Source organism: Empidonax traillii, unplaced genomic scaffold (genome assembly GCF_003031625.1).
Source record: "Empidonax traillii isolate 1590-97213 ecotype Southwest subspecies unplaced genomic scaffold, ASM303162v1 scaffold1276:size275569, whole genome shotgun sequence".
Lineage (NCBI taxonomy): Eukaryota > Metazoa > Chordata > Aves > Passeriformes > Tyrannidae > Empidonax > Empidonax traillii.
The window spans coordinates 157424-170217 of NW_020956469.1; the positions used below are offsets into that span (position 1 = coordinate 157424).

The window sequence follows — 12794 nt, forward strand, 5'->3', positions numbered from 1 at the left end:
CCGGGGAAGATAAACAACGGAAGGTTGGAGAGAGCACCGGCAGCACTGCCAGCGGCCGGGAAAGCACCGCCTGGGGCTGGTCTGCACCGTGCCCCGGCTCCCAGTGTCCAGACGAGATATTTTTAGCCCCTCCTCGCATTCAGGAGTGCAGCCCTTTTATTGGCAGGAGCTCCAGCCCGGCCTCGCTACTCTGCTGCCCGACTGTACGAGAAAAACCTGGAGGCAGCTCCAAGAATCCCTGCTGGAAAGACCTCTCCCACACGAGGGCCGGGAGCAGTGCCCGCTGGTGTTGGGTTCCCCGGCCCGGCGTGGCTTGTCCCCGTCACGGCGTGACGTGGTTTCCCAGAAAGAAGCGGTGGGACAAACAGGGTGCTGGGCACTCACCTCCCCCTCCAGCCCTGGGAATAAGCATCCCCTTGTGCAGCCGGGGCAGATGATCCGGGTCTGACCGGCAGCCCCCGGCCATCCCTGCTGAGCGGCACAGAATGGCTCCCTTGTGCCACGGTGGGATCAGCCTGGTCACAGGGCTCGCTTTGGAGGCATCTTTACCCAGGGGGTGCAGCGCTGTGCTTCGTGTCCCCTTTGATGTCACCAAAAAAAAAAAAAAAGCCCCAGAGAGGCCACGCAGCACCAGCGGCAGATCCAGGCATGATCTCCCCCCCGAGGAGGATGCAAACAAATTCCCTGAAAGGCCGGTTAATCCTCCCCCAGGGAGAATTACTCGGAGCATCAGGGATGCCAAATGAAAAGCAGGTTTGAATAGAGGTTGCAGGAGCACCAGGTTCTCGCGGGCAAACACAGGGGCAAGTTCTCTCCCGCGGCCCAGGGCGGGAGCACGTGCTCGGATGCAACTGCGGCGCTGAGCGGCTCAGCAAACAGAAAAATAAATAAAGGGGGGGTGGAAAAAAAAAATCACATTCCAGTGGCAGTGTTTATGATCAGCAGAGCCTGTGGAAGAACTCAAGCCCTGACTCAAGCCTTGCCTTGCACGCACCGAAAGAGTTGCTGTGCTCAGCAGAGACAGTGGAGCGCAGAAACACTGTTAAAAACCAAATCCCAGCCGGAGGAAGCAGGTGAAGGAGCCTCCCTGCTCTTCCCACACTGCAGCAGTTCCCAGCCAGCACAGCATGGGGCTGATCCCAAGCCTCTTTGGGACTGGCTGAGCCAAAGCAGGAGTGTCCCAGCTCCCAGCTGGACCTACTGGATCCTTGCCAGCTCAGGATGGAGGAAAAGGTGTCTGTCCTCCCAGGAGCCTGGATGCAAACAGGAAGCAAGCGTGGAAAAGTACAACAGGTTTGCTTGCTGCCCTGCATCCCAGGTAATGGGAAAAGAGCCAAACCTGCACAGCTGTGGAGGATCCAGAGGCACGAGGGACCAATCCTGATGGGAAGCAGCACTGGCCAAGTGACCCAGTTAATCCCAGTGCACTGTGGGACGGGGCACAGGGTGGAGCTGGATGCCAATGGGGCAACGAAGTGAGGGCAGGGAGAACTCCCACATCCCCACAGCCACCTGGCTCCGGACGATGGGAAGCAGGAAGAGAAACAGAGAACTACCCAGGCAATAGTTAAGGAATTTATTTCAGACAAAAATTCCCCACAAAAAAAAAAAAAGCATACAAAACGAGTAGAGACAAGAGTGGTCATTACAAAAGTGTTCAGATAGAAAAGACTCATCTGAGCAACCCCAGCGAGCAGAGGCAGCCCCGGCGCAGAGCCCAAGGCACGCTGGCTTTGGATGTGCACGGCCAAGGATTGTCTCAGTGAGGGAATGCAAAGGTCCTCGGCCCCCAAACTCTGCTCAGGTCACCCCTGGAGCGAGCAGGGTCAGCCCCCCGCCACACACGCTCACTGCTGCGACATCCAGCTCCCCAGTTCCACAGCAGTTCCCACCCCAGTGAGCACAGGTTGCTGCTGTGTCCTCATCCCACCATGGTCACCGACACCTCTACGGGAACAGGACCAAGCCCATTTGAGCAGGACTCCTGGCCCTGAAAGATTCATTCTGACTCCACATCATCTCCCATCAGCATCTGTGGCTGCCACCAACCTTGGATGAGGCTTTTTTCTCTTTTCCTAGGCCACCAGCCAGAGCTCCAAGCCCCCATGGTGGTAGCACAGTTTGGGGGCTGGTTTTTCAGGGGAGGCACCAGCACAGTGCACAGGTTTGGTGCTGACACACAGGAACCAGCCTTCCTGTTCTTGGTAAATGGCACCAAAACGCTGCCACAGATCATAAATTCGTCCCCCAAGTCCTGGTAACAGCCCTTGGAAGCCCTTACATTTTGGGGGAGTAGCTCAAAACCATTTCCCCCCGCAGGCACCCACAGGCTTGTGGCAAGAATTATCAGCAGCAACCAAAGCCTCTGCTTCATCTGGCCAGGGACCTGCAGGCAAAGGGCTGCATCTGCATTGCCCCAGGGCTCAACCCTGAGCAACACCAAAACATCCTCCATAACCCTGAGAACGCCTCCAAGCTCCCGTTTTCCACACAGGAGCTGTCAGAGCTCGGCACTGCAGGCGAGGGGAGAGCAATCCCGGCTCATGCCAGGTGTTCCCTGCTCCAACCCCAAAATCCTGGGGCAGTTATGGAACCCTCCACGTCCTGCCCAGCCACGCAGGGAGCCGCTCCACAGCGCCAGGTCCCTCAGGTTCTCCCCCCACGCCCGAGGCCACGGCACGGGCGCCGGGCGTGGGTCCGTGGGACAGTCACGACAGCAGCAGCCGAGGCCGTTGAGCAGAGCCAGGGTCATGGCACTGTGAATCTCCCGGTCTCATGGACACCACATCCCCATTTCCAGAAGTGCTGTTGAGGGCGTGCAAGCTCCCATCCCAAGGGAGCACCACAATGTCAGCCGCGTCCAACACGCTTCCCTCAGCAGGTCATGCAGCGCGGGCGGATGCCGTCGGACGGGGGGTTGGGATCGACCTGCAAAGCCAAGTTTGGAGTCAGAAAACCTCAGCAGGCAGTGGGCACTTCCCAGCCATCCCCAGAAGCCTCCCCAGCGCCAGGGGGGATGTGTTACCTCTGAATACAGAGGAGGAGGTCGGAGGCGGAATTCCTGGATGTAGGCGAAGAAGGGACCTTCCAGGATGTCTCCGAGCTCGCTGCGGCACGGCGGGGCCAGGCTCTGCTCGGCCTCGGGGCTGGACACGACTGCTGAGTACTCAGGGGGGGCTGAAGAGAAAGGAGAGCCGTCAGGGAGTAGGAAACACTCTCCATTAATGGGAGACACACAGGTAAAAGAGCTCCAAACCCACTATTTCCCAAACCCTCCCAGTTCCCTGGCGAAGGAGATTCAGCAGCACAACCAAAAAATTAAGTTTAAAAGAAAAAGCAAATGCTGGTCCAGCTGAGAACTTTGACCCTTGCTGTCCTGACCAGGGGGTTTATCTAGGGGAGAGGGAGATGCTCACCCTCTGGCTGCTCCAGGATGGTGCTCAGCCAGTCCAGGTTGACACTGTACTGGCTGCTGACGCTGGACGTGCGGCTCCCGAACGGATGCAACGGGATGGTCCCAATGACAAGAGGCAGTTCAAGGAGCAACTTGGACGTCCCAGGAATATCCACACAAACCTGCAGAGACAGGAAGCGGCAGGGAAGCTTAGCTGTGGTAAACACCACAATCTGGCGGGGCAGAGCACGAGGGAATCCTTGCAGCCCCCTGCAGGGCTCCTCGTGAGGTCCCTCACCTTCAGGGAATATTCCACCTGGAGGATGCGGCACTGGAGGATGGAAGGCCCCACCGGCGGGATCTTGAGGGCCCGCCCGTGCCACACTTCCCGCTTCCCTGCTGGAATGGAATCCCCAGTGATGCTGGTCACCACCGACCTCTTCTGCTTCTTGGTGCCCCGAGCGATGAAGGTCTGGGTCTGGATTATGGCCGCCTTGGGCACCACGGCCCGGCTCGTGCAGTTGTCGATCTCAGCAAAGATAGGGATGACCTCACCTGCCAGAACAGACACACAGCACGTTGGAGGAGGGGTGACAGAGCCCAGCCCTGCCTCAGGGAATTCCTGCACAGGATCACCAAGGGTTGGCCACGCGACCCAGCACTGCAGGCACGTGGATTGGGATCCAGGAGTATCCCAAGGAGGCTGCCCGCATCAGGTCCACGCACTAAAGCTCTGACTGATTTCGTGCCAGGAGAACCCAGCTCACAGTGATCCAAAATCCCCTCCCCTGGGGTCTACTCCAGTGTCCCCTGAGGTTCGAGGGCACCAGCCCCTCATCTCACCTGGGGTGTAGCCTTTTCGGTCAATCTTGGCAGTCACAGACACCTGGCCACGATTGCAGTACCAGGCACGAGCAAGTTTCTCCTTAGCACCTGCCTGGGGAGCCTGGAGAAGGGGAAATATTTAAGCAATGCAGTAAGCGAGGATGAAACTCAAAAGCAATCACCTCCCTGGCACCAAGAACCTGCTGGGGAAGCATCACCAACTTCTCAGGTATCTGATGCAAGATGCTGTTGCAACGCTCCAAAGTTTCCAAAAGCAAAGAGGCACAGCTGACCTCTGCCCAGCCCAGGTAATGCTGGAGGGCACAAGTTACAGGGTAAATATTCCCTCTGGAAATCAGGCCCAGGCAGACACGGACTTCCCAGGTAAGTTTTGAATGGCTGGGTGGAGCAGGGGGAACTCACCAGCAGCGCAGGGGTGTTGATGTCAATGGGTTCAATCACAGTGAACTCCCTCTTGGCTTTCTTCACTGTGGCCCAGGGTCTGTGCAGCTTGGCTTTCACCCAGTAGCGCACACTGCCGTGCTTCCCCTCGAAGGAGGTGACCAGGGTCCTGTGGGTGAGCAACCAGCAGTTTCAGAATGGTTCTGCTCAAAGAACCTCCTTTTCAAGACGCCCTGTCACCCCCCCAAAAAAAGCCAACTTACTCGGGGAGCTGGAAGGTGAAGGGGAACTCGTGCCTTCCTGCCTGCAGGACGGTGGATTCACCATTGTCTGTGGGTAAAACAGATTGGAGAGGATTAAGCTCCCTCCTGCACAGCTCCCTCCCCGGGTAAAGTGGCAGCAGAGATGGGAAAGCGCCCGGCAAAGGAGCAGCACGAGGGCACAGACCGGTATCTGTGCCAGGGTTAAACTGCAGCAGCTGTGACACAAGAGTTGGGCACTGTCTGCTTTCCAGACACGCACGCACGACCCAGGGGCACCTCCCTGGAGAGCTGGGCAGCTTCCCCAGGTGGGCTCTGCTCCAGAGATGCCCAGCCAGGACTCCAGGACGGAGAGTCATCGGCCAGTACCCCAGTACCCCTGAAGGGTTTGCACTCCGGGGGTTGGAGGGGACCTCTGGGGATTACCTAGTCCAAACCCCCACTCAAAACAAGTTCCTGAACCTTCATGGGAGTTTCCTGATGCTGCTTCCCTGCCAGGAAGAGCTCATAGAAAAAGGGGAGTCTTGGGAAAGGGGGGACAGTCCCTAATCGAGGTGCCCTGCACAGCAGCACGGTCCAGCTGTGCATCCCAGGGCCCTGGGGTGCACTGCAAATTTGAGGTGCCTGCAGAGACCTACACACCCAGTTCCCAGAGTGCCCAGACCCTAAGGCACCCCGTGCACCCAGATTTTAGCCGTTTGGGGTGCCGGGCACCCAGATTCCCGTAGTTTTGGGGCGTCACGCACCCAGCAGCTGGGCCATCCCTGGCACCCCGATCCCTGCAGTTTGGGGGTGTCACGCACCCAGATTTCAGCCGCTCGGGGAGCACCCAACCCCAGGGGTGTCCCAGGCTGCCCCACGCCCCCACTGTCCCAGCCCCTGGGGTCTCCGGTGCCCCCACGCCCCCACTCTGACCAGCCACCGGGGGGAAGTCGGGGTGCCGTACCTGGGGGTGCCAGCAGCGTGTCGCGGTGGCTCAGAAACTCCACCTGGTCGCTGTAGCTCTGCGTGTAGGCGGTGCTGGAGCCGGCGCTGCGGGACTCGGTCCAGTGGACGCGGGCAGCGCCCATCGCCCGCAGCCTGAGGGCGCCGAGCCGGGCGGCCGCCGCCAGCTCCAGCACCACGCGGCCCGACACCGCCTGCCCGGGGCTGAAGGCGGCCGGGCCGTCCCGCTCCGCGCCCTCCAGCACGATGGAGAAGCGTTTGAGGCGATCGAAAATCATGGCGAGGCGAGGCGAGCGCGGCTCAGCTCGGCTCAGCTCGGCTCAGCTCGGCTCAGCTCGGCTCGGCTCAGCTCGGCTCAGCCCAGAACCGGCGCGATGCGGCTCAACCCGGCACGGCGCGGCTCAGCCCGGCTTTAAGCGCCCGGCGCGGCCGGGGGCGGCCCCGGCGGGGCGGGACGGGACGGGACGGGCCGGCCCCGCCGGGCCCTGCAAAACAAGGCAGGGAGCATGTGCGGACCGGCCCCCCCAAAGCCGGCCCGGTCCGGGGGTGGTGGGGACTACGAGATGGGGGGTTCGGTTGTGGGGTGCGTGTCCAGTCCCAGCGGGGCTCCCCGAGCCCTCCCGGTACCGCACCGAGCCATCCCCACGAGGGGCTGCACCGCGGGAACGTGTCTGGGAGCACAGACATAGTCACGAGGCTGGGCACTGCCAGTGGGTGACCCCCCCCCGTGTTGCTTAGTGCCCCCTAAAACTCCCTGCAGCTCTTAAACTTGACCCCCAGCCTCCTCTCTAGCTTCCATCTTTGCCCCCAAACTCCAGCCTTGTGCCCCGAACTCCCCCTCCAGCTCCATCCTTGCCCCCTAAAATCCCCTTCCATCTCCTATCCTTGACCCTCAAAATCCCAATTCCCATCCTTGCCCTTCAAGCTCCCCCTCCAGCTCCAATCCTTGCCCCCCAGATTCTCCATCCTTGTCCCTTAAACCCCTCCTCTGGCTCCCATCCTGACATTCCATCCCATCCTCATCCAGAATCCTCATTCCCAGAGTCACAACTAGGGGCTGTGCCGGGGGGGATTCCTCACTCGAAGCAGCAGCCCCTCTCGTTCCAGTGGCCACAGGTGAGAGCAGGGGGCCGCTCTGCACACCGACCCACATCCCTCCTTTCCCAAGAGCCATTCCCAGGGCTCGGAACAGGCTACAGCTGGATCTGGGCTCCTTGCACGGCACGGCTGGGCCAACTGGCGACGCAGTGGTGTCTGGGACATCACTTCACTTAGTTCTAAGAAATCAAGAACTGGCCCGGGTTCAGCTTGTGCAATGACAGGGTGAGCAATCCGCTTCCCTGCGCTTGTTAACCAGGCGAGCGCCGGTTCTCCACCAGCTCCTGCTGGGATGGCGTGGTGCTGCTCCAAAACCCAGCGACAAATCCCACCTGCACAGGCAGGAACAACACAGGGACTTGCTCTGTTGGCAGTATCTGCGGTTGCCAGTGCTCAGCTGGGGTGAAAGCTTGGGAACTGGGGATCCTCAGGGTGGATTGTCAGCATTATCAGCGCCCCGAGATGTTGTAAAAGGAAGGAGAAAGGAGTCTGTGCCTCCCAAAAGGGTTAATGCAGCTATAGAAGCTTCCACTTTAATGATGATTGTCATGTTTGCAGAGCACCAGAGCTCTGCACCTCGGGCACTGGTGGGAGATAAGACAAAACAGGCCTTCAAAATGTTACTCAGCATTTGGCTGCCTAAGTTTTGGGGATTTTTGAGTTGCTCCCAGCCGTGCCTGGAGCACGCTGTGCTCAACTGGGTTGCTCTCAGCCACTAAAACTGAGCCGGGCTGAAGCCTGGCACAGCTTTAGCTGCCTCCAAAGCCGAGCTGGAATTGTCTGTCTCACTCCCCAGGGGAAGGGGACCATGGCTTGTTTTGTGTGCACGACCATTTGCTGCCACAAACAAACATGAATCATAGCAAACTCCGTAAAGGGCAAGGGAAAGGAGGAGGGAAAGGAGGAAGGAAGGAAGGCACGTCACAACCCAAGTTAACTGGTGACACTTGGTGTCACTGGCTCTGGGAAGGAGCCCGGTGTCCCCTGCGGTGCCATGAGACGTGGGGGGGCTCTTGAGACGGGCTGGAGCCTTGGCCGGGCCCCCCTCCTTCCTTGGCATCCTCCTCCCCCTCCCGCCTGCCGGCACACACCCCTCGGGCCCGTGACTCAGCCTCGCCCACGGGATGTGAATCCCTGCAAACCTCCCTCCCGTGGCAGCCGCACGCGATGCCCAGGCTGCCCCTCGCTGCCTCCACGTGGGTTGGGTGGCCCCTCTCCGGGACCTCCGCGCCAGGGGAGGGTCTCTCCTCTCTCCCGGCATGTCCAGGTGCGGGGGCCGTGGGACCGAGAACGCTCCTGGGTGCCCGAACCCGAGGAAAACCCAGCTCTGGCTGGGCACAGGGACGATCTCCAACTCTGCAGCCCCATCTAGAGTCCGGCCAGGCTGCAGCTGGGCCGAGAAGGAGCTGACACCCTGCCCGGGTCACAGGGGGCTTCTCCTTCGCAGACCCACTGCTGGGACCCTCTGGCTTCTCCCTGCTGACCCCAGAGCCACACGAGGGGCCCTGAAAACCAGAGAGAAGGGAACGCAGGAGGTAAACAGGCAAGTCAGCAGCTCTGCCCTGACTCAACAAGGGGATGAGATGGGACAACAGAGAGCCTTGCACAAGCTCACACTCCCAGCTTGAGGAATACTCTCTGTCCCTGCCAGATATGGGAGTGTTGCATGTTGATGAGGATTAAGGTGCTGATCGAGGGCCACCCCGCAGCGCAACAAGAGCCCTGGTGCCATAACTCTCCTGGATGTCTCCGTGAAAATAAAATGGCTCCTGGGTGTCTGCCCCTCACCAGGGCAGGCACTACACCTTTGGGAAGTGCTGTGGGATCCTTGGACAGGAAGGATCACTGCACACCAATCATTTCGGTTTCCTTGGGTGCCTTCACATCACCTCATGCACCAGAGTCCAGGGCTCTCCTTGCGCTTCCTCCACCCCTTAACCCCTGTCTTTTCCTGCCTTCCTGCTCCCTGTCTCAGGTGATTACACAATGCACCATTTAAAGGCCCTGTCTGCACATCCTCCTTGCTCCCTTTCTCTTGTCTCTCAGCGCAGCACCCCGGTGCCAGCGCTCACCACCCTGCCAGGAAACTGCAGATAAACTCAGCTGAGGGGAGAGCGGGAGGGAGGGCTCTTATCTTGTGCCCAGCTCCCCTCCTCTGCAGTGCCTTGTTACCATGACAAAACCTGCATTTTTTTTAACCACCACGCAGACAGGGTTGATCTCATCTCATCGAGAAGCACCAAGAAGGGAACAGTCACAGGGACTGTCGGATGATGGCACGTTTCTCGCCAGCTGACACCAGGAAGACCCTCATGCTGCTGCTGCTGGGGACAGAGCAGCAGCCAGCAGGATCTGAAGGAAGAAGTTTTGGCTGCAGGACAGCCCTTCTCTGCAGCCCCTTGGCCAATACCCTTCTCCAGAGGGCTCCAGGGGCTCCTATCACACACAATCCCAGCAGCAGAGTCCAAACATGCTCCCAGCAGCTTGTGGCTTTCCCTACAGGCATTCACTGATCATGGGGAATAAATCTCACCCTTGTCACCTCACAGCTAAAGGGGATACATGCCCAAATGCTCAGGGCCTTCGCTGCTGGAGCCCAGGGCAAGGGCTTCTCCTGGGGCCTTAACTAATCAGGACCCTTTGCAGAGTTGCAGCTGCCAAGGGCCATCCTCAGGCAGAGCACAGAAAAGCTGCTGCCAGAAGACACAAACTCCAGAGTAATGCAGGTGTTTGGAGCAGATGGCAGGGCACGATCACCCAGAAATAAAGAATATGCCCCCCCCAGTGCAGTCCAGAGACAAGATCATCTCCAGGAAAGCAGCTCACAGCCTCTTTCCATCCCTCCAGTTTATTCCTGAAACCTCTGTATTTGCCAGATCGGGCCTGGCATCACTTTCTGGGTTGCACTTGACCACTGACACAATTAAATGCCCTCAGCAGAAGTCCTACAGCCAGGGCCAGGCAACTGGGTTACAGGCAACAAACAACAAGGCCATCAGAAGGGGGAGTAGAAGTTGCAGAGCCGTGGCTGTGACACTGTTATTGGAGGTAAGGATAAAAGACACGCATGTTCCTAAGAAAAGCCAGAGTTAATGAGCGGAGAGACAGCTGAGATGTCCCACATCCCTCGGCTCTGGATCATTTCATCCCAACCACACAAAGAATTCGAGTGGCTGGTTCTCCTGCAGTCAATCCAAGCAACGTGCCATCTGGGCACGCGGTCCCGGCGCAGGGGGAAGCGAAAACAAACACTGACCGAGCTACTAAGTGCTCTTTCCACACTTGTGAACAGACACTTGTGTTTGCACTTCCCTGTGCAAACAGAGCAAAAGCCACAAATCCTCTGAGCTGAGTTTACACCAGCAGCCTCCCAGAAACCAGCAGCACAGAAACCCTTCGCCCGAGGTGCAAACAGGGGTGTCCAAGAGGCACAAACAACCCCGCGTGGGTTGGCAACGCCCGGAGTGGACGCCCCAGCCCAAAGGGGGGGTCCCAACATGCTCTCCCCAGTGCCCCAACCTTACCAGGGATGAGCTGGCAGCGGCGGCACAGGAAGGTCTGGCAGGCTGAGTGGTCCCTGTAGACGACGTTGAGCCCGATGCTGTGGCTCTCGAGCCAGTGCACGGTGGCACCGCCGTGGGCGCTCACCTCCAGCGCCCGCACCCGCAGCGCTGCCCGCAGCTCCAGCTGCACCCGCCCGTGCAGCAGCTCCCCGCTCCCGTGGGCTGGGCCGTCCTCCAGCTTCACCACCAAGCTCTGCAGGCGGCCAGGGAGCTGCATCGCTGCAGGCCCCGCTCTCCCAGCAGCTCCAGCCTTCCAGGGGAAAGGAGGGCGAGCAAAGGAGGGCTGCACCGAAATCCTGTGATTTATCCTAAGTGGTCCCACCCTGTAGGCCTTCCCTGGGGGGTTGGGCTGAGCCCCCTGTTTGGCAGGGATGCTTTGGGGTTGACCTGGTGTGCGTGGGGCTGGTGCCGGGGCTGTGGAGCCGAGGGACGTGTTTTTAAAGGGATGGAGGGACAACGTAACTTCAGCCTTATCTCCGAGTCACAGGCGCTGCCGACGTGACACCGGGACGTGCCGGTGGCTCCGTCGGCAGCAGGGAGGGGTGTCACACACCACCAGCCCCTCTGGGAGATTTCACATGGCTGGGCAGTCGGAGAAAGCCTGTTTGGCCTTCCTAAGGCACTGCAGGAAACGGTGGGAGAAGGGTTCAGAAAGCGAAGACCCTCCCCCCAAAAAGCCAAGTTTTACTTTCCACGTCTGAAGTTGCCTCAGAGTCCACATGAAAAAGTGAATAACTACAGTGATTCCCAGCAACAGCTCACCCAGGGGGTGATCCCAACATTTATCCCCAGGGAACCATGCCTGTTCCCGCAGCAGCACAGGTGGCAATGGCACCTCAGGGTCACATCAAAATCATGGGGCAGAGCTGTAGCAGATGCAAGTCCCTGTTACTCCACCAAATGGGGCACCTGAGGTGTTTGAATCCAGGTGTTTGCAGGGACTGAGGAGAGGTGCCTGTGTGCATTTGCAAGATGTGAGTGTGCAGCTTCTTTGAAGTATACCTGGAGCAAAGACTCCACTCCCCCATTCCCGAGAGACAAGGAATCAGATCCCCAGAGGAAAGCACAGGGGAGTAAAGACTGTCCCATTCCTGGGAGACAAAGGGTCAGATGCCCAGAGGAAAGCACGAGGGCACTGCTCACACACAGACTGCAGCAGTTGGGAATGAAGCCCAAAGGTTTCGGGGTTGGCTCACAGGGAATCAAACCCATCTGAGAAAAGCTTGTGAAGTGCCAAGGCAGCAGCTGGCCCTGCTCCCTCAGCTCCCCCAAGGGCTGAGCAGCCCCCACTGACCCCTCTGGAACACACCTAGACCCCAAGCAGAGTTAGTGCAAGCTCAGCAGTCGGGAAACCCACGTGAGTGACCAACTCAACAAAAACACCCAGCTCGCCTCTAGGAAAACAGCCCACGCTCATCACAAGCCGGGCAGAGCTGCCCAGGTGCCCTCATGTTCACTGACCTTTGGTTCCAGGCCCTTGACACCAAAATCCAAACAGATTCCAGCCCCCACACAGCCCTGACAGTGCTTCTCACTCTGTTTCTGGTATTTTGCCCTTCCTCTGTGCTTCCCCCAGCCCACCTGCTCCCCCCACCCCTGTGCCTGCCCAGAGTCCTCCGTGGGCCCTGCAATCCAGAGGGATGTGTCACCCACTGGGTCCTGCAATCCAGAGGGATGTGTCACCCACGGCTTTGGGCTAATCTCCCCAGTGTTTATTCTCGCTGTCACAACACCTCCTTGTGTCCTCATTCAATCCGAGAAATAGATGTTCCTGTGACGACACACAGAGGGGGCCAAGAGCGGAGCGCAGGGAAGGCTCGGAGATCCCACGCCGTGTGGGCAGCTCACAGGGCCTGGTTGATGGAGAAGGGAGAGCATCACCTTCCTCTGGGGACAGGGCCTTTCCAGAGTCACCATGGGGACGCACAGCTCACTTGGGAGTTTGCCTTTCGGATTTCAGCTGGGCCTCTGGGCTTGGGTGTGAACTCACCCCTCTGCCCTCCTGGGCAGCCCCAGGTGGGAGCTTTTCATCTGAGGAGAGAAAACAGCTCTCAGCACATTGGGATGGGGCTGAGAAAGGGGCAGGTGGCCCCACAGAACCGGGTAACCCCAACATCTAAGCCCCGTGGTGCTACATGAAGGGTCACCTCGGCTGGGCAGCTGCAGCACCCTCTGTCTCAGATGCTCAGTGGTGCAGAGATGTTTGCCGTGGGTGGACACCTCCAGCCGGGCCAATTTTCCTCCTCTGACCCTCTGTGGGAGAGTACAGCCCCCTTCTACTTCTCTCCAACATTCCTTGGCTTAAGG

At 59.1% G+C, this 12794-nt stretch overlaps 1 protein-coding gene across 2 annotated transcripts; it reads right to left on the reverse strand.

Moving 5' to 3' along the window:
- Window positions 1-1556: 1556 nt before the first annotated feature.
- ARRDC2 (arrestin domain containing 2) lies at window positions 1557-10908 on the reverse strand. 2 transcript variants are annotated; one of them, XM_027906334.1, is made up of 9 exons: window positions 6184-6241; window positions 5828-6133; window positions 4885-4951; window positions 4643-4790; window positions 4238-4340; window positions 3693-3949; window positions 3417-3576; window positions 3026-3177; window positions 1557-2928 (listed from the first exon to the last, which is right to left on the reverse strand). In XM_027906334.1, the coding sequence occupies exons 2-9, from the start codon at window positions 6102-6104 to the stop codon at window positions 2875-2877; spliced, it is 1218 nt and encodes a 405-aa protein (XP_027762135.1). In that variant the 5' UTR covers window positions 6105-6133; window positions 6184-6241; the 3' UTR covers window positions 1557-2874. The 2 variants fall into 2 exon arrangements, with proteins under 2 accessions (XP_027762135.1, XP_027762136.1); XM_027906335.1 differs by lacking the exons at window positions 5828-6133; window positions 6184-6241 and adding an exon at window positions 10449-10908.
- Between the last annotated feature and the right edge of the window lie 1886 nt (window positions 10909-12794).

Excerpts from the sequence above, each read along its gene's own strand:
- ARRDC2 (XM_027906334.1), bottom strand. The coding sequence starts at position 6,104 with ATGATTTTCGATCGCCTCAAACGCTTCTCCATCGTGCTGGAGGGCGCG. Across the intron at positions 4,791-4,884 it reads TTCACCTTCCAGCTCCCCGA|GACCCTGGTCACCTCCTTCG; the intron begins GTAAGTTGGCTT and ends GCTCACCCACAG. Across the intron at positions 3,577-3,692 it reads AGGTGGAATATTCCCTGAAG|GTTTGTGTGGATATTCCTGG; the intron begins GTGAGGGACCTC and ends CTGTCTCTGCAG.